At 36.5% G+C, this 21,639-nt stretch overlaps 2 protein-coding genes across 3 annotated transcripts; both read left to right on the top strand.

Annotated features, from left to right (window-relative positions):
* The first annotated feature begins 205 nt into the window (after nt 1-205).
* Nucleotides 206-13,221, top strand: oprm1 (opioid receptor, mu 1). Of its 2 annotated transcripts, none has more exons than XM_016556948.1 (3): nt 206-594; nt 10,600-10,961; nt 12,334-13,221. In XM_016556948.1, exons 1-3 carry the CDS (start codon nt 338-340, stop codon nt 12,864-12,866), a joined length of 1,152 nt encoding a protein of 383 aa, XP_016412434.1. In that variant the 5' UTR covers nt 206-337; the 3' UTR covers nt 12,867-13,221. The 2 variants fall into 2 exon arrangements, with proteins under 2 accessions (XP_016412434.1, XP_016412435.1); XM_016556949.1 differs by having other exon boundaries at nt 12,402-12,792.
* Nucleotides 13,222-17,826: 4,605 nt separating this feature from the next.
* Nucleotides 17,827-19,866, top strand: LOC107743616 (splicing factor 3B subunit 5). The gene is made up of 2 exons (XM_016556947.1): nt 17,827-18,021; nt 19,358-19,866. The coding sequence occupies exon 2, from the start codon at nt 19,376-19,378 to the stop codon at nt 19,634-19,636; it is 261 nt and encodes an 86-aa protein (XP_016412433.1). The 5' UTR covers nt 17,827-18,021; nt 19,358-19,375; the 3' UTR covers nt 19,637-19,866.
* The last annotated feature ends 1,773 nt before the right edge of the window (nt 19,867-21,639 follow it).

Here is a 21,639-nt window from a genome sequence, read left to right as displayed (position 1 = left end):
CACCGATGAGAAAGTGAGGAACTGGAAAGCCGTCAGCGACTGCTGAAAAGAAAAGCCTCTAGTCATGTGCATATATGTGACGTCATTTTGTTGAATAAAATGCGAATACGCGCTATGACAGTCGCTCGATACAATTTCACGAGGGTAATGTAAGAACAGCTGGGATAGATTTACTGTAGAGTCATAAACAAAAGAGACCGGTAGCTATACTTGCAGGAGCAGCAGAACGTCTAAGGCAGAACGGTTGGGATTCAGAACACTTTGAAGTCGGGCAGGTATCGATATCAGAGAACGTGATTGATAAACTCGGGCGAATTTCAGACTTACAGCATTTGCCATGGAAACGAGTGGCAACATTTCGGACTTACTTTATGCGCTTTCTAACCCAGTGATGTCGAATAGCAGCGTATTCTGCCGAAACTTCAGCAACAGCTCCAGTCTCGTGAACATGAACAGCTCCAGATGTGACAGGACGGCTGAGCTGGACAAAAGCTCAACTCCTGTCATAGTGGCGATCATCATCACTGCCTTATACTCTATAGTTTGTGTGGTGGGACTGGTGGGCAACGTCCTCGTCATGTATGTTATTATAAGGTAAGAGATGGCACGCAGGTAGCCTAAATTGTTTTACCTATAGCATAGCAGATGCATAACACAGAGTGTGCTGGCTCCCTAAACAGCCATTTTAGAGGATAAATAGTTGCTTTTAATTAGGCTACTTTTTAGTTTCAAAAGGAGACCTGTTGAAAGAGATTCTGATAGTGTTTCGATCAGTGTTGGCTATTAGAGAGTCGTAAACGACACGTTCATTGCAGAAACTCATGTTCTCTTGCGTTCAGTCTTTCAGTCACAAAAACCGCCTATCAATAATATAAAAATAGAATCTCTTGCTGTAGTTAATATATGTTTATATAAAATATGTCTGCTTCTCATTTATAAAATATAAATGCTTTTCAGCTTGGCACTATAGGCTATATTTCATATCCACTGATGAAACAGATCATTGAGTGCGCACGCATTTCTATTACGTTCCTGTCAGCGTACGGGAGAACACCACATTACAACGTGCCATTCACACTCTATATGATATGGTGAAGTACGCATACTTCTCAGTCACATGTGTTAAGTAACATATTGACGTTCAGTAGAGATTTTGTATGTAGAAGAACAAGCAAATGGAACAAAACTGGGCGGATGCTTCACATGAATAATCGACACTGAAATGCAGCAGAAATTGAATGGTTATAATAAGAAATGGATATAAAAATGATAGATAGATAGTATTGTGAAAAGTGCTATACAAATAAGACTGAGTTAAATTGAATAGCTATATAGATAGATAGATAGATAGACAGATAGATAGATAGATGGGTGAATGGATAGATCAGTAAATCAAATGAAGTTATCTACACTTCTTAGCTTCACCAGCGCAGTGTGTTTGTACACTTGCCCATGATGTTTCATGCACCTACAATTCACAGCTGTCAACTGAGGTGTTTTTGTGACTTGCCTCATTTAACCAGACACATGGCAAACACATCTGACCTGATCCTATAAACCTAGCATTACAGTCATTGGTATAAGAGAAGGATGCAATCAATAGAGTAATTCAACACAAGTGAATGAATTTCAATGAGGGGGTGGGGGCTTGCTTGTCTTGGAGAACTATGATTAAATAGGTGGCACTGTATTTCAGATCACGCACACATTAACTACTTAATTCAGAGATGCTGTGCCTAAGATGTTGAATACAACCTTTATATCCACTTCCTAAACAGATTAATATTTGCTCATCAGAAATGTCATTTAAATTAGCAGATATGTGGTATATGGAGTGTAAAGACATATAGGAATCAAGAAATTAGTTTTTAATTGCTGAAGCATTGACCCCTGCATAAGGTCATCTGATTTTCTTTGCTTTGTGGAGAATCAGTACTTTCTTAGAGTTTATGAGCAACCAATCACAGTTTTAGAGGCGGCTGTGGGAAGCATAGCCCAGTAGGTGCAATCTACTTCAGTGATTAATGAGCCGATTGTAGTCTGGGATCGGTTTATCGACCCCCATCATGTGGTAATAAAACAAGCCGAGAAATAAAAAATATTGAGTAATGACAGTCGTTTTAAAAGTACATTACCATGTTTCCTTTTTTGCAGTTATCTAAAGAGTTGAGGAACTGGTCTAGCTGGGAAACCACTTTGCTTTAATGGAATATTTCAACCCAAAATAAAAATTTTACTCATCATCATGTTGTTTCAAACCTTTCTGTGGAACACCAAAGGCATTTTGAAGAACTGTTTTTTCCCATTCACAGAAAGTTAATGAGGTCCAAACTAACATTCACTGTATAGGTGAAAACACACACACAGATCTTCTGCATTCCACAAAGGAAAGAAAGTCATACAGGTTTGAAACGACATGGGGGTGAGTAAATGATGACATAACTATCCCTTTATGGTTCCAAACTGAGGTTTTGTCCATGGAATAAAAACTGGTGTCTTGTCTTGATTCTGCACATTTTTAGTGTCACACTTGTACCAAAACCACAACCCCCTTATACTACAGCACTCATTTAAGAAAAACTTTGAAGGGTGTTTTTTAACATATTAATAATTTATAGAGTTCCACAGAATTCCCTTGATACAAAGCTTAGATGTTCATTAGAAAAACTTAGGGTTTTAATAGTTTATTTTTCTTTTGGTGTCAATATGATAAACACTAGTATTTATCCACAGCTGTAAAATGTGTTCTAAAACAGTTATTGTATCTGTTCAACATTTGAATTCACTTCTCCATAGCTTGACACTGTGGAAATTGGACCTTAAAGAGTAAATGGCCAGAATCTTTTGGATTCCTGTTGTTTTAACCTGTTGAGCATCCAGTGTTCAGGCATTCTTGCAAGGGAGAAACATTCACAGTTGTGCAGAAAATAGGTTTTAAGTGCTAAGAGAGGGTAAATGCTGTGAATCTAAATAGCATATGCTTCTCGTTGTCATTGAGAAGCTCATGCGATTGTTTACAACATTTCAGCTCTGGCAATAACTGCGTCCTTTACATGTGTCCTGCAGCTACAAGCAAATGAGAAATAAATGGAAAACATTCATCAGTTATATTTCTTTAGGCTGAAGGATACTAGAATTCGAGTAAATATTTGGACATATCAATTAATTTTGAATTAGTTTCTCATATACTTCATGAGGAAAGGTTAAAAGCTGTTCTGTTCTTACTCTTCCACAGAAAAGTACACAAGCAATGAGGCACAAAAAAATCAATACTGCCCACAATTTCTCTTATTTGTTTTATTTATCAAAAGCTTGCTGATATCCGTCCCTTATCTCTATTTTCCCCTTGATTTGTGCCAAATGAAGCTCAAACATTCAATTATTAAGATAAAAGTAAAAATCATATCACAGAGACAACCAAAAGAGGGTTATTCAGTTCATACTGTGCTCTCGATAACTGAATGATGAATGTCCTCAGGTTTCAGACAGCTGTACTCAATCCAGCACCCACTCTTTACACCCTTTTCAATTTATAGCATTCTGAACTCTACTTCCGAATTTTCAGGTAAATGTGCCCATGAAGTATACTGAGCTAATAAAAGGCACAGTAGCCACAAATGTTTATTGATCCTTGTGCAAGCTTAATGGATCTTATGATCCATTATAAAATATGTGTAAATAAGGCTTCTGTCAGGAAGGAAGTTGTTTTGAGAGGTTGTATCCCTACAAGTAATGTTTTGCCGATAATATAAAAAAGAGAGACAGTACAATACAATACAAAAAAATACAAATAAAATACATATGACTATTTTACTAGTTTTTTTTTCTCTCTCTCTGACTCAGTTACTGTGCTGAAAATACAGAGGTCATGTTTGTATCTTAGAATAAATATGTGCCTCTAAAATTGGCAGAAGATATTTAAAAGATGAAATGGATACATATTTATGTAAAAGAATGTGTTTACAGTTGGTAAGATGAAAAAATTAGAAAAATGGTAACCTTTATTGAACATTATGTATGGCTATAATATGTTACTATTAGTGTCATTGCTGAATAATCCACACAGTGCGGTGTGCACAAAAGACAGAAACTCGATGCTGTGGAACGGATGTTTACAGGTGGATATAGAGCTCTGTTGGCCAATCTAGCTTGACATTGGACTGGAGCTCTTGTGCCTTGTGAATGAACTAAATGAGAATATTTGAGGTCAAGCTTCTCTGCAGAATAATTAAAAACCAATAAAAGATAAAGATAAAAAAATAAAACCACACTCCTTACCTTGGCTGATGAATAATAATGGCATGGTTAGCAAAATGTTGTATTATTTAGACTTCTTATTTTACAGTTTTAGCTTTTTTTTGTTTTGTTTTGTCTTTTTGATAAATCACTGTTTAATAAAATAAAATAAAATAAAAAGCTGTGGTTGCCAGAATAAAGAAATCGTTTTAAAAATCATCCTACACTAGTTATCATTATAGATATCTTTGTAGTTCAGTTTTCTTGGTGTGAATGGGCCTGTGACAAAAAATCTTTTTTGTACCTTTAAAGGTCCCATGACATGCTGCTTTTTGGATGCTCATGGGCGGGCCAAATTCTCTGGGCGGGCAAAGCAGAGAAAGGGGAGGTAACCTTTCCCCGTATGACGACATAAAGGGAAGATTCCAGATTGGGCCATCTGAGCTTTCATTTTCTCAAAGGCGAAGCAGGATACCCAGGACTCGTTTTACACCTATCGCAATTTCTAGCCACTGCGGGACCATAGGCAGGTTAGGGGAACTCATATTAATGTTAAAAAACCTCATAAAGTGAAATTTTCATGCCATGGGACCTTTAACATATACTGACAACTACCATAATAACATAATAGTAAAGAGAAAGCCTCAGGAAGAGGTACGTTTTCCACAAGCTGTAGATGTATCGAAAGTCCACATATGTCATACACACAAATACACCATCATGGTAACACACACAACACTAAAATAATGGGTTACACTTTATTTTAAGGTGTCCTTGTTACAGTGTAATTATACATATAAGTACTTACTATATGGTTAGGGTTAGGATTAGGGTTACTTGCATGTAATTATGCATAATTAATTGTTATTATAATAGTAAGTACATGTAACATGTGTAACAATAAAGTGTTACCAAATAATGCAATAAACATTAATTAAACAACATAAGTTGTAACATAAAACCGCAATGTACATACAATAACTGATACCAAAAACATTTAAGAAGCACAATTAGCTAAACAAAATACCATTAAATGTGAAGTGTCACCCAGGGAATTCTGGGAATGTCAGTTTACGGGTTTTCACAGTAAATTTTAGGATTTTTTTTTTTACTTTCAAAAACAGTACATGTAACAGTATTTTACTGTTTCCATGTATATACAGTAGTAAAGGGAACTTACCTTTAATCAATTAACAGCTTTTTACTGTAGCATTTTTACAGTATTTTACCATTATTATTTTTTACCGTTTTTTTTTTTTACAGTTTAGTTTTTTTCTTTTACAGCTTGGTTTTGCCACCTAAAGAGCAAATGCAGTTGGATTGCAGCAACAGAGAATATAGTACATGAAAATAAATCATGTTCAAAGCCTAAACAGATTCCTAGAGACACTTCAGCCTCTGAGAGCCACAGAATGACTCGAAAAGCACTAATTTGTCAGCACCCTTATTCTTGACAGATGACTAGACTGCACCTGACAGCCATCTGATCGGCATGGAAACATAAGCACAAGCTGGCTTGTTGTTGTTGGGACTCCAGGTGCTGGCACTCGACTCCAGCCTAGTAAGCATGCATTGACTGTGTCTGACATTCTAAATGTAAACGTCACCTTTGATTAGTTTTGAATCAGCATAGGCAACTCATGCATGACTCACCCAGATTAGTTTGCTTTGATCCATTTTGGTTACATTATAATATTGTCCTCTGCCATTTTGGAAGCTTTGAAATAAGAAGCACATAATGACAAAAAGAGAAAAGGAGCTTTTGATTTATTCATCTGTTTCTATCCCATTTTCTTCCTTTCTGGCTTTTATAGATGAAAACATTTGCTGATGCCCATTTTAGAAGCTTGTCATTTGGATTGACAGCTTGTGTTTAAAGGCTGATAATTAAACAGTGGGTTTTTTTTTCATATGCATGCTATCACATCAAAGAGACAATATAGTAATAACCAGCATGTAATTTCAAAGCTTCGATTATTTTGAGTCAGCATCCTTTATTTGTGATGCACATCTCTCACTCATGGCAATCAAATGCCATATTGAGTTAATGCTTTAGTGCAGCATCTAATTCACAAACAAAAGTTAATTTGTTCCAAGTGTTTTCTAAACCAATATCTGGAATTTAGCATAACAGTATGTCCATATCTATGAGCAGATTGCACATAGGTAGATGGTACAGGAAATCTGCACATGTTCTGGTGTTCCCTAGCAACAAGCAAGTCCTTGGTTTTTTCACAACAAAATCTGATTTGCCTGGTTACTACACTGTTCCTTTCTTCAACAAAAGTCATTTACAAATGCACTGTCTTTGGGGAAAGAAAAAAAAGAATAATATGAGTGAATTAATCCAGCCATTACTACAGTCTTCAGTGTCACATGATCCTTCAGAAATCATTCCAATATGCTGAATTGCTGCTTAAGAAACATTTCTTATAATTATCAATGTTGAAAGCAGTTGTGCTGCTTGATACTTTTGCGTCTTCAGGAGTTTTTGATGAATGGATCATTTAAATGAACAGCCTAATATGAGTGAAAAGGTGTTATGTTTTTACTCTATTATGATTTGTCTTCATACAGTTTTAAACAGTAGTCTTTAAAGTTAAGCATTTCAAATATTCTCAGCATCAAGGTCTGAAGGTCCACGAATGGGGTATTTAAAATCCCTATTTTCACAGTATGTCACCTGTCATGTTTTATGAGCATTAGCTGTCTCTACATGCCAGAGGCTGACATAATAATTATACTCAGACATTTTAAATCAGCTCAGCTTCACTCCAGAAAACTGACATGGACAAAGGCGCCTTCTGAATGACAGGTATTTCATTTCTGTGTTTTGATGCTTGAACTGTTGCTTTTGAAAGCTCTGTAGAACGTGTGTTAACTGTAGAACACATGTGTCTGTCTTCATCTCAGATTTGGCAGGTGTCCTCACTTAACTTATGGACTTTGCTCTGAGCTGGCAGATGACACACCTAATACTTTCCATAAGCAATACTGCACACCTTCCTCTAGGTTAATCAGAAGTCTTGGTTGCCAGGCATGTTGTCCGATATGCATTTATTCTCTTGGTAAACTTGGTAAACTCTTGGTTTGTTTACAAAGCTTCAGGGATGACATAGGTGTACAGTAAGAGTTTCTGTAGAGAACTGCTCACCAGCTTCCAAAACACAACATACTGTATACTGTTGATCATCAATGTCGAATTTTTAATGTGCTTCCAGTAAGTGGTGTTCACAACACCAAAGAGCAGCTCCTCTGCTCAATGATTAGACTCAAAGGTCTGGCATTTCACCTCAAATGTTTTTAATGTGAAATACAGAGGAGCAGTGCATCCCTGAGATGCCCTCATAATTAGTCAGTACCTTGTGGGAAACATAAGTGTGTGATCATTTGTCTGTTGCAAAGAGCCTTTGGATGACAAGGTAATCATTAGTAATGGCTGCCCGCCAAAACCCTTGAATGAGATTTCTAGTTAGTGATGAATGAATGCACTTCATCATGGGGAGGAGTGTTGTGTCTGTGATTTTACAAATGCTTTACAGATGTCGAATTATTTAAATGACTTTTTTGAAGAAAAAAAAATATTTTAAATGTTTTAATTTAATTTAATTTCCATTTATCTGTTCCAGAGAATGCTCTGATATACAATGGCCTGTTAACGTTGTTGGCAATGTATGCCAAATTATCCAGTAGACTAAAATCAAATTAAACTCTACTCTTGACTGAATCTTTTTTGTCTCTATATCTGGCTCCAAGTATTTAACAAATAATATAGGTAAAATATGCAAAACGTTGCAAAAATGAGTGTCAATAAATAACTATGTGAATTGTGAACATTAATTTAAATAAATACACATCCATTTGTCATTTGGGGTTGGTAAGATTTAATGTTTTGGAAAAAAGTCTCTATGCTCACCAAGACTGCATTTATTTGATTAAAAAAATACAGTATAAACAGTAATATTGTATAATATTGTTACAATGTAAAATAACTGTTTTCTATTTGAATATATTTTAAAATGCAATTTATTCCTGTGGTGGCAAAGCTGAATTTCCAGCAGCCATTACTCCAGTTTTATCACATGATCTTTCTGAAATCAATCTAATATGCTATTGTGATGTGGAAATTAAAGTTGAAAACAGTTGTGCTGCTTAATATTCTTGTGGAAATTGTCTTAATATTCTTGTGTATTCTTGCTAACTGCAGATTTTTCAATGTATAGTGTGAATGAATGGATCGATGGATTGATTGATCAGCACAGACAATTTTTGTGCTCCATTTTAAAATGATTATTTAAAATAATATATTTGTATTTTCAAGGAAAATAAGGCTAATGTTTCTTCCTTTTTGTACTGAAATGACAAATCCTTTTCCCCACAATGGGTCATTCTTTATCATTAAATCAAGTGCAAGGTATGAAACCCATATGAATGGGAACAGACATGTAAATGGAATTGAAGGCTTAGCCAGTCCATGTTTATGATGTTCATGATTTTGGCCTTCAGTGTTTTCTTGAGTTTGGCCTGTGACAGTCAGCTAAGCGGAACTGCAGCTGCAATAATCAAATGCACACTCAGTTTTTGCAGAAGTTGTTTTGTCCACACACTGGCTATATTTTTATAGCTGACTGTATATATTTGGACGGACTAGACTTTGTCCTGATTTATGTTTATTTCTGTGAAAGTCAAACAGTGGAGCTCTGACAGACCATAATCATTTTTACTGAGATGGTAGTTTACATAGTGTAAATGTTGTTAATTTATCATCTCCGCTGCTATTGCAATACATCAGAAATTGTGTATCTTCATAATCCAGATTGGCACATGGCTCATCTTTTGTTTATTATCTTGCCAAGAAGAACGGTAACAAACATATAGACTTTAAAGTCGGTATTTCTTTCATGTGGATGTGTTTACTACAGAAGAATACCAGCCATATCCAAGAGTATCTAAAGAAATGTCTTGTGCATTCCCAAGAAATTATGCTTTAATGCAGTTTTCTCCTGAACAAAGTTTAAGGAATTAACCATTTAGATCGCAATTTCTTGATAAAGGAAGGAAGCGAGTTGTTATAAATTCTCAGAACTCCCCATTAAGCAAGGGACAGACACCTAAACACGGAAAATAGGTGCTAAAAGTCAGAATATCTCATGGAAATGAGCCACGAGTTATGCATTATTCATGAAAAACTTTCATGAAATGCTTACGTATTTAGATTAATGCAGGCAACCATTTTGCACTCAGTTTTTATTATTCCAGACTAAATTATTGTTTAAATCAATATCTCATTTTTGTTCAGTGATTGAAAGATACCCCTGTTGTTCCATTATTCATGGGGTTCTCTATCAGACAATAGCTTGAAAAATTCTCTTCCATTTTCTGCACCAAAGGTATCTTTCCATTTCATCACACCATGCGCCACTCAGTTAAGGAAATAATGCCTTGTGTAATTAGCTTGATGTGCCCAAACCATTCTTCCATGCTACTCCAACAGCAGTATTATGAATGTGAAGCTTGGTATTGCGTCTGTGAACAGTAAGGTTTAACATTTCATTTTTAAAATAAAATTAATATCAGAGTCTATCTATCTATCTATCTATCTATCTATCTATCAGTCCGTCTGTCCCTTCCTCCCTCCATCCATTCATCCATCCAGAAAAAAAGGTTTTGTAATTAAGTTGTGAAAATGAGAAACACAAAAAAATCTGAAGGTTTCTTTATAGCAGGTTTAAACCATCCAAACATCTCCTTGTGTCACATTCAAACAAGTGTATTTTTCCATTCGTCCGCCCATGTACGTACATTCTACAACCGGTCATTTCTACTAGAGGGTTATTTATCCTAGTGAAATATAAAATGCATATTTCTAAATATACAAGTATGATGTCATCCATAAAAGAACATTGCCTTGAGTCTGTACACCACACCTCATATTCCTACCTTTAAATTGAATAAACAGCTGCTCAAAAGCTTGTAAATATGTTACGGGTTAATTTTTTATTACTCAGTGGCATTCATGTGGAGACTAACATTTGCATAAAGGTGTATATAATGGTGGTTAACTGGCCTCTTAATTTAACATTTGAATGAAGGTCATAGTTGCACAAGGTAACTTTCTTAATGGCTTGATGCACCATTTGCATTGTAACTGAAATCATTTTAGGCGGTTATATGGAAAAAGGTGTACTATATGGGGTGTCCTTTCATGACTGTTCTGTTTATTTCAGTATTTTTCTGAGAAACATTTCTATAGTACCTTCACTTCCCCATTACTCACCCTGATCGAAATGCTTTTCCCTGAATACACGTTATTTAATAAACACAGGTGACGTAATGATCTTGATCTATTTTTATCCATTGCAGATACACCAAAATGAAAACTGCGACCAACATCTACATCTTCAACCTTGCTTTAGCAGATGCCTTGGCAACAAGCACTCTGCCGTTCCAGAGCGTCAATTACCTGATGGGCACATGGCCTTTTGGAGACGTGCTGTGCAAGATTGTGATGTCCATTGATTACTACAACATGTTCACCAGTATCTTTACCCTCACGACTATGAGTGTCGACCGTTACATTGCTGTTTGCCATCCGGTTAAAGCCTTGGACTTCAGAACCCCCCGGAATGCCAAGATTGTCAACGTGTGTAACTGGATCCTCTCATCTGCCATCGGTCTCCCTGTCATGGTCATGGCCTCCACCACTATTGAGTACCACAGCAGTTGTATGTTTGCCTCCACATTCAATGTACATTCAATGTAAAATTCAGATATTACTGCAGAAAAAAATAATGGTTCTCCCGGAAATTAAATGTCTGTCATGATATTGTGTGACATTCCTTCTGTGGAACACAAAATAAGATATTTTAAAGATATATTCTGAACTGTTTTATAATGCAAGTAGAAAATAAACAAAGAAGAATACCTTCTTTTGTGTTCCATAGAAGAAAGAAGGTCATACAGGTTTGGAAAGACATGCGAGTGATCAATTGAAAAAGTCTTCATTTTGTCTTTAAGCCAACGACAGTGAAAAAAATGCGATCAATTTTACATTTTGAAATGAAATATTGCCTTGTTCTTTAAAGCGACAGATGGTGTCATGCCAGTACAAAATTCTAAATCATCTGACCAGATACAGAGACATTCACGTCAACAATTAAGTGCTCCAGACTACAACTAAAATTATCCAAATTGGACAAAATCTAAAAATCTACAACAGTAATTTAAAATTGTCAATATTGGCAATAGACGGGTAAATCTCTATGTGCGGTCATTTGCAGTTTCGTCAGATATCATCTTGATAAAGTGCATTGGACACCAGTGTTTTTTCTGCTCACTACAATGAACACAATGCATTGCACTTGTGAGTTAACAGTTTCAAACAGACTCAATCAGCGAATCATTCTTCACAAGCAACTCCCTCACTGTCATTTTTTGGTAATGAATGATTCAAAATGAACAGGAAATCTATTTTGTGTTATGATGGTTGTTCATGAAAAAGTCATTATAGACACATATTGTGTTTTGCTTATAAATTAAAAATTATATTCTATAGTAAATTAATAAACATTTTTCCAAAAAAATGTTTAAAAAGTATTGGTTTATGGAACAAATTTATATTTAAAACAACTAGAAAAACCAACCTAGTAACCATACATTACCATATAATGTTAATATGTTAGATAGTAATGTTTGTTTATATAATATACAGTACCATAGGTTTTCCACAACCCTGTAAGTACTTCCACACACTTACCCAGTTCTTAGCTTGATCTCCTCTTAATATATTAAGACATTTTCCTCGATACTGGAAACATCCTGTATCATTACTGTGGCAACACAAATTTTGCAGACACGAAAGAAGTGTTGAGGCAGAAAATTGTTATTGAGTGAATTTAGATTGATGTCTCTTCTAGTCATTTGGGAAGAAAATCATAAGGCAGTTTAATAGCCGTAGCAGCAGGCCTGGGTCTCTGAGGCTCCCTAAACAATGCCTTGAAGAAATAATGACTAGTGGTGTAACATCTTTACAAATATGAATTGATTTTCACATGACTCACCGTGTTATTGTACTGTGCTATATTCTTACTTTCACAGCGTTTGGCATCATTGACTGTACTTTGCTCTTTCCTCATCCTTCCTGGTACTGGGAGAACCTCCTAAAGATCTGCGTTTTCATCTTTGCCTTCATCATGCCCGTCCTCATCATCACCATCTGTTACGGCTTAATGATCCTCCGCCTGAAGAGTGTGCGCATGCTGTCTGGCTCCAAGGAGAAGGACCGCAACCTTCGGCGCATCACCCGAATGGTCCTGGTGGTGGTGGCGGTTTTCATCATCTGCTGGACGCCGATCCACATCTTCGTCATCATCAAGGCCCTGGTGACCATTCCCAGCTCTCTCCTACAGACCGTCACCTGGCATTTCTGCATCGCCCTCGGCTACACCAACAGCTGTCTCAATCCAGTGCTCTACGCCTTCCTGGACGAGAACTTTAAGCGCTGTTTCCGAGAGTTCTGTGTTCCCCGTTCGTCCGTGCTGGACCTCCAGAACTCCACACGCACCAGGAACCCCCAGCGTGAAGGCCAGTCCAGTGGCCACACGGTAGACAGGACGAATCAGCAGGTATGACTAGTCCTGGAAATGTCATCACTGGAGTCCCGCTGCCAGCCCAGTGTTGACATGAGCTCAGATGTCACACAGATCACCACCGATGTCTAACACCTTCACCTATAGAAGCTGCGCTAGGTTGAACCTCTTGAAGCATCTTACTAGGCCTCCCGCACAGAGCTGTTTCACAATTTTGGTATGGAGAAAGACTGTTGAAGTAGATTTCAATGTGAAATACGATATATACTAGATTTCCGACCCCAATAAGCTGAACTTATTTCACTATCTGTGATGTTCACAGCCATGCATCTGACGTATCTGTTATGTTAGTCCAACATTCAAGAACTGTATGTACTGTATATCCTCTTAGAGTTGCATCTTAAGTCCCCTTTAACATTTAAATGTTACTTAAAATGCTATGAGAATAATTATTTTATAACTGATAACATTGTTTTATTTGTAGAAAGCAGAAAATGTATGAATTCATTTATGATCACAGAAAATGTAAATTATGTATTTAACATAAAATTAAATTTCTTCTAAATGTTCAGCCTTTAGTGTATCTGTCTTTCCCTTAAATCATATAGTATTTAAACTTTCACTTGTTTTCATGGCCAACAGAGCAATTTGGTTAAGCTGTCTTGTTCAGTTATGTTCCTTTGAAGTGATTAAAATTAATCATCAAATGACTGTTGGATGTGACATGCGCACTGTTTCTCTGATTTACCATGGACTTCATATAACAGCCGAACACAATAAGAAATGCCTCTTGCAACAATGGATCATTTTCATTCTTCGGTGGTGACAAATGTATTGTGCTTGTACTCTGATGCAGATCTCTTGTACTAATGTAAATGTCAAATGTAATTGTCTGATTGTCACTCACATTAAGACATTCTGTCTGAAAAAAGGAAATGTTTTATGCTCTAAAATACCTTGAAGATCTATGTGCAGGTGTTTCTGTAAGTTTTTATATACTGTATGCTGCATCATAAATAAATCATTCACACTAGAATAAGTGTTTGTAGTGAGATGGCACTGAATAATTAGATTTGATTAGAAAGTTATGAAACTGTTATGTGATACTTCATGTGTTGTGCCAGTCGTTAATTGTTGTGGCTCGAAAAAATTAATCAACGTTAAATGATGGGAGAGTTATATGCCTTAAAGGTGACATATCATGAAAATCTGACTTTTCCAGGTTTTAAGTGCTATAATCAGGTCCCCGGTGCATCTACCAACCAAGGAAACATGAAAAAGATTAACCCAGTAACATTGTTTTGGTAAGCCTTTTTCTGCAAGCGTCTGAGAAAACGAGAGCGTCTGATTTTGCTCCCTTGGTGACGTGGCAAAGGGATCTCATTATAATATATAATGCCCCGCCCCTTAATCTGCACGTTTCCACCCATGACGCCGTCATTTTGATTTCGCAAGCGACAACGGTGTACCAGCTCTAATGCCATGCTGAAAGTTTGAGCAAAGCATGCTAACTGTTCTGTCTTTGTAATGGCGTAGCTCTATTCTGGAAAAGGGGGCGGGGAGCAGCAGCTCATTTGCATTTAAAGAGACAGGCCCGAAAAACAGCGTGTTTCTGCTTCCACTCAAAATAAGCATTTTCAAAATGATATTATAAATGATCTGTGGGGTATTTTGAGCTGAAACTTCACAGACACATTCTGGGGACACCAGAGACTTATATTACATATTACAAAGGGGCATAATATGTCTCCGTTAAGGTCCATTGAAATGTTATTTGATGTGGCATTTTGATAGAGCCTGATTGTAAATGTGAAACTTTCTATATGGTGCCAAAATCCAGTCATTTCAATAGGAAAAGTTTCTCTTCGCAGATCAAAATCTCTTTGAATGAACATATCACTTACTAGGACTCTTATTAGTAAGAAAGAGAGTCCTCTAAGAAAAGACAAAATATAAGACTACTGCAGCTGTTTTCAGTTATTATCAGGATCTCTTATCTAGTTTGAGACCCATGCCAGCTGTAAGGGGCCAATAATTTGGTTCTGTAATACTTTGAAATCAAATAATCTTGGCCTTTGAGCTGCCATTTCAGTCATTTTGTAGCAGAGTTTCCCCCCACATGCAGTCTTGCTGCAACACCCCGGGGAAATTAAGGAACAGAGAGCTAGTATGTTCAGGACTGCTCGAAGGCGTAAGAAACAGCAGAGCGGTGGAGAGCAGGCAAGAGGGGGGCGGCAGTCATTCAGGTCATCATTGTAGTTCACATTTAACTGTGGCCTTAGGGTGCAGGATTTTTTCAGCAATGCGAGATTAAACCTAATCAAGAAGATGGAGTCCATAACATGAAACCAAGAACATTTTAGTTGATTGTTCCATGTGAAGGAACCTTACATCGGCTTTACGTCGGCTCATCTACTCTTTTCATCGCTCCCTCTAGCTATGCTGAATACAACATAATTAAAGTTTGACATGGATTCTATAGACTGCAGAGGAAAAAAAGTGCCCTGGAGAGTAAATGAAACTTGAGGTAATAAAGATTGTGGCTGTAGTAATTTAGTCGACTGAATGTAATCTAATTAATTCTAAAATGGCTCAGAGTGTGAAAGAGCTTACCCACAACGTTGTTTTATGACTCCGAATGAAGAACACCTCTGTTCCTTTGTCTGAAACATTTTAATAGACTGACTGCCCTTGTGTCCCCAAATTAGAGTAGTAATACAGTCAATGCTTAAATAAAACTAAAGAATTGACTGCCTTCAGACTTAAAGACTTAAATAACTGGTTGCTTAATTAAAAGAAAATAAAGTCCTAGCATTGTGCTTTCCTTTCCACTACAAATTTAAAATGTAAGCAATAATGGCAACAATTAAAGGCATAGTTCACTCCAAAATGAAAAATCTGTCATCATTTAATCACCCTCATGCTGTTTTTCAACTGTTTTGCCTATATAGTAAAAGTCAATGGGGTCTCAAAATATCTTCTGTGTTCCGCAAAAGAAAGCAAGTCATAATGGTTCGGAACAACATGAGGGTGAGTAAACGATGACAGAAATGTCATTTTTGGGTGAACCTGTTGAGACCTATTCAGAAGCAACACATCCTCATGGCAATACATAACTATTTGACGTCTTGGCAAATTAGTGGCAAATTCACATTCATTTGGACGCTTTTATTCATCTTAGGGGTGGACATTCATGCTTAGTGTTCTTTAAAAAAAAAATCAATTTTCATACAACTCAGATTGTACAAATTCACCACCAATTCTTCCAAAAAAATTTGTCCTGTTTTCTCATGAGATCAAGTTGTCTGCATCCTGCATCTTTTCTCAGTTCTTTTTTTTTTCAGTTCAAGCCTTTCCCTCTCCAAACGTGGTGCGCTGTGCTGCTAAAATTAATGAGGCTGTCAGAAAGTTAAAGACTGGTGATTTTCACACCCCCTACCATATGTCATTGTGAGGACAAAAGAAAAACAGTTGACTTTGAGCCAATAATGACTATTTTTATTGTGCGGTTCTCAGCTATCACATATCCACGGATGCCAGTGACACTATTACTATTAAAGGACAAGTGCTCTTACAAGCCTCTGCTCTCATCTCTCCTTTCTAATAATGTCACACAATATAATGGTGATTCAAAGAGAAAATCATTACTGTGATCAGCTTGATCACAGTAATGAAACACTGAAGCACTGAAACACAGAGCTCTAGTGTTTTCATAGTGGATGACAAACATGGTTGTACCGTTTATATGAGAAAGCACAAATATCCCTGATAGCACACATTCATTGCATTGATGTTCATGTTTTCATTGGGAAGATGTATTTTTTTGACTGTTTACTGATGCACAATACATCCCTAATATGTTTCCTGTCAGACATTAAATTTACACGAGTGACCGATTGGGTGGCAGAAGTGAGATTACTCATGTAATTTCCTTTAAATTGCATTAATGAGACAAAATGAAACCGAGTGTCTGATTCCATTTGTTATGTCTCACACCCATTTTTTAAATAAATGAAAGGTTTCAAGGTTCTTAATGATCTTCATGAGATCTGCTTTTTAAAAGTATTTCCTTGCCAACAGAACATCTGTGTGATGTGACCAACATAATCTCACCTCAGTGAACGTAACTGGAAGTAAAGCCTTTTTTTTCTCTATGTCAGTAAATCTTTTTATTATATAAATAAAATCAGCATATGTCCTCGAAAAGTGATTATAACCATTTTTATGTTCTGGAACACTTGATTCTGACTTGGTGCAATGAGTGTTTTTTTAATACATTTTTTAAAGGTTTATTTTTAACGATAACATTTAAACCTTTAAAGACAGACTTCTTGTGAGCTACAAGGTTGTTAAATTATGGCTTTTGTTGAAGCCATTAGCCAGAATTGTTTAAATTAATTTTTTTAAATAATCATGTTTAAAAATCACGGTTTAAAACTGCATAACCCATTATTCTGCAAAAAAATCTCCACCAACCAGAGAATCGAAACAAGTAATTGTGCCATAAGCATGCTGTAGTGCCCGTCTACTTCCATAAAAGCACTGCAAATTATGTAATCTAGGCAATATCCCTTTGTCTTTTTGTCCAATTTTCAAAGATGTTTTTGCTTGAAATCAAAGTTTGTAATGTTTAGATTCACCTTGTAGCTAGTTGCTTTGGTTCATGCCTTGTAACTCTTTTAACAGAAACTTCTTCAAATCCCTATGGGGAAAATACTAAGGCCATAAACGGGATATTTTACTGTTGTTCATTGCAACATCCTGTGCTACTTTCATGTTTCTTGTATTACTCTGAGGTCTTTTCATATCAAGTTAAATTATAGTAGCTCATTGGCTATCTTGACTAAAATGGTTACTACAACTACCAGTTGTGTCTTTACGATAGTGAAGTAAGATAATGCAATTTAAACTCAAATCAATATTCCATGTTCATGTAGACGTGTAATAAGGTGGATAATCAGCCAGTCGACAGCACAAAACTAAACCCCTTCAGAGTGATCAGGACTTACCACGCCTGCGGTTCATCCGAGCGGAACTCTTGTCTGCGCCAATGTTTTCCACACTGACAGATTTCTGAGTAACTCCTTCCGCTCCGTTTGCAGCCTGTTTTCACGCACAGCACAGCCACTAAGCTAACAACACTGAGTACTGTTAAAGGGATCAATCAATCATTTACTTTCCTCGCATTTTACTTTAGGCAAGTACACTAATAATATTTTAAACAATAATCAATTAACTTACAGTATCGTCGTTTGAAGAGATAATTGATTTGAAAGAATGTTACCCATTCATCTGAATTAGCTTAACTAGTAATAGTAAATATACTCAATGTACACAACGTAGTACAAGCTGATGGTTTGCTTTTATTTTATTGTTTTTCTTTATGACGAGACTAATGAACTGTTTTGCTTTTCGACTTTCCGAGTAACTGTTCGTGATGTAAGCTATCTTACTGTACTTTAAATATTTCTCCTCCTTAAACACAGTCTAGTGTCATTATTCCAAACCACACTTTAACATTTTGTGTGTGTGTTTGTGTATACACACACACACACACACACATTTAATATTTAAAAAGTGCATCAAATACATCTTTAGTGAAATGGCAGATCTGGTGTGTTGAATAATCTCAATGAATCTATTTTTATACCTTTAGAAGGGCTTTAAGTTATTGTTTTTCAAGTTTTTTTCAATTCAAGTTTATTTGTACAGCGCTTTAAGGGCAAGGAAGGCACATGGGGAGCAAAACACACACAAAACAAGTAAAAAAGTCTGACAGTAAAGAGCAATTATTGACAATAATGATTTTTGTCATAGTATTGCAGCCCTAGCCTGTAATGGGTTCAAACTTATATCAAACTTATAGCAAAATGTGGTAGTTCTGTCTGTTGTTTCAGGGTTGGCATCATCTGAGGTCCTCTGAGGGGTTGGGCATCATCTCTTCTCAGGTGTTCTGGATCCAGACTGAAGCTTGTGTAAATCCTAGTTACCACGGGATGTCAATCGGCGTGGCAAAAACAGAGAAACAAATAGACATAATTAGTGTAGCTGCTGTTCCAACCAAAATTTATTTGTTTAATCCAAGCTAAAGAATAATAATGTGCATTTGATCAGATATAACTGCAGTACAAGATTATGATATGCATTGTTTGAATGCTTGGCCAAAGAGATGTGTCTTTAATGTAGATTTAAACAGAGAGAGTGTGTCTGAACCCCGAATGTTATCAGGAAGGCTATTCCAGAGTTTGGGAGCCAAATGTGAAAAAGCTCTACCTCCTTTAGTGGACTTTGTTATCCTAGGTACTACCAAAAGTCCAGAGTTTTTCGACCTTAGGGAGCGTGATGGATTGTAGCGTGGTAGAAGACTAGTTAGGTACGCAGGAGCTAACCCATTAAGGGCCTTATAGGCAAGTAATAATATTTTGTAACTGATACGGAACTTAATAGGTAGCCAGTGCAGAGACTGTAAAATTGGGGTAATATGATCATATTTTCTTGACCTGGTAAGGACTGTTTTTCTTTCTTTTTGTCAGAAACACAAATAGTTGAAGATGACAGACCGTTACAACATCCACAGTCAGCTGGAGCATCTGCAGTCGAAGTACATCGGCACAGGCCACGCAGACACCAGCAAATGGGAATGGCTGGTTAACCAGCACAGAGACTCATACTGCTCCTACATGGGCCATTTCGACCTTCTCAATTACTTCGCTGTCACTGAGAACGAGAGCAAGGCTCGGGTCCGCTTTAACCTGATGGAGAAGATGCTGCAGCCGTGTGGTCCACCAGCAGACAAACCTGAGGATGCTTAGGGCTGTTTTGACTCAGTCCTAAAAGCAGGATGTTTTTTTGTTCATTCAGTGCTGGGAGATCAAATATAGAGACCATGGACACATGGGGTTGTGGGTGCTCTTTGAATCCTCTTGTTTGTGAACCAGTCAATGTTTTCTCTTTTTTTATGCTTCTTTTTTGTGGTATTTTGTATAGATTTTTGAACCACACGTGTCTTTGAAGATAATAAAGTTTGATACCCTATCACAAATGCATTGATTGTATTATTATTATTATTAATTATTTTAATAATTACAAACTTTAAGAAATTGATACTTTTATTCAGCGAGGACCCATTCAGTTGATCAAAAGTGACAGAAAAGTCTTTCATAATGTTACAAGATGTTTCAAATAAATTGTTCTTTTGAAATTTCTATTCATCAAAGAACTTTGAAAAAAAAAAGTATCATAGCCTTCCACAAAAAGTAAATAAGCACACAACTGTTTTCAACATTGATAATAAGAAATGTTTTTTGAGCAACAAATCAGCATATTAGAATGATTTCTGAAGGATCATGAGTAATGGCTGCTGAAAATTCAGTTTTGCCATCATGGGAATAAATTATATTTTAAAATATATGAAAAAAAAGACAAATGTTCAGAGGTCATCAGCATTTTTCAGGGCAAGGACCCCTTAGGCAATATAGACATGGAGCAGGGACCCCCAATACAAAATGTGTCGAGCAGAGCTACATATTAAGCATATAGTGTTCGATATTAATAGAAAGTAGGGGTGCAACGGTTCTCGGTAAAAAATCGAACCGTAATGTTCTCCACACAGGGTTCGCACACACTAGGACCGCGGTTCAACTTAAATCTGACAATGCATCTGTAATATGGTTTGTTAAGAGTTCGGCTAATGCATGTTTCTGTTGATGGATACAAATTCTGGCTTCCCAATACATTACAACAAGAGCGATGAGAGAGAGACAAAACTATGTGGACAAACCAGTCCCTCTTTGTTCAATGCGAGTGCTGTATGTTGGAATAACTGTCATTTACGGAAGTCCTAAGAGGCCATTAATTTTTTTTCTTTCTTGTTTTGTTGTGATGACTTAATTATCTCGTGATCACGACATAACGAAAGTTATTTTCTCGTGATCACGACTTAATTATCTCGTTATATCGACATAACGAAAGTTGTTTTCTCGTGATCACGACTTAATTTTCTCGTGATCTCGACATAAAAGTTGTTACAGGCAAAAACAAGCTGTTAATAGGAACATTTCACGTTCTCCAGCTCAAACTCAAAAACGCAACGGAGCGTTTGCTAAATCTTGCTTTCGTTTCAGGGTGCTTATATTTAAAAATTGATTTTGTGTGATGTGTTTTACCTACCTTTTTTTAACAAAAAATGATTTGTGATCAAACTTTAATTGGCAGACCCCCTGCAAAACTGCTGCGGACCCCCGGTTGAAGACCCTTGAAGTAAAATATTATTAAATATAAAAATAAATGCAGCCTGGGTAAGCATACTTTTTTGTGTTTTTTTTTTATTTATTCATTTTTTATTTTATTTATTTATTTATATATAAAAAAAAAAGAATACTTGTTAACAACCTGTGTTATATAATGGAAGTTACTATTAAAATCAGTTATCTTTATTTTTGGAGTCTCTGGGTTGGCTGAGTCTTAGGGGTGGGGGTTTAAGTTTGTAAACGCTGAAAGCCTCTACTATAGCCAGGAGAATTTAAGGTTGGTCTAATAAGCAATTTACTTAAAAGGGTCATATGATGCGATTTCAATTTTTCCTTTCTCTTTGGAGTGTTACAAGCTCTTGGTGCATAAAGAAGATCTGTAAAGTTGCAAAGACGTCACTGTGTGGGAAGATTTGCATAACGCCGCGCAAATGTTCACGCAAAGAAAGAACTCATAACTTTTATTCTCGCTGTAGTATTGCTGTTGCCGCCGGCGCCATGTCGTGAAGATGCTGTGGGTTTCCTTGTGAAAGCGAAACTACTTTGTTTGGCCTTCCAAAAGAGGA

The sequence above is a fragment of the Sinocyclocheilus rhinocerous genome, unplaced genomic scaffold (genome assembly GCF_001515625.1).
Source record: "Sinocyclocheilus rhinocerous isolate Xijiao unplaced genomic scaffold, SAMN03320098_v1.1 scaffold677, whole genome shotgun sequence".
Taxonomy (NCBI): Eukaryota; Metazoa; Chordata; class Actinopteri; order Cypriniformes; family Cyprinidae; genus Sinocyclocheilus; species Sinocyclocheilus rhinocerous.
The sequence above is the reverse complement of the archived record's forward strand: the minus strand, read 5'-3'. Positions and strand labels throughout refer to the sequence as shown.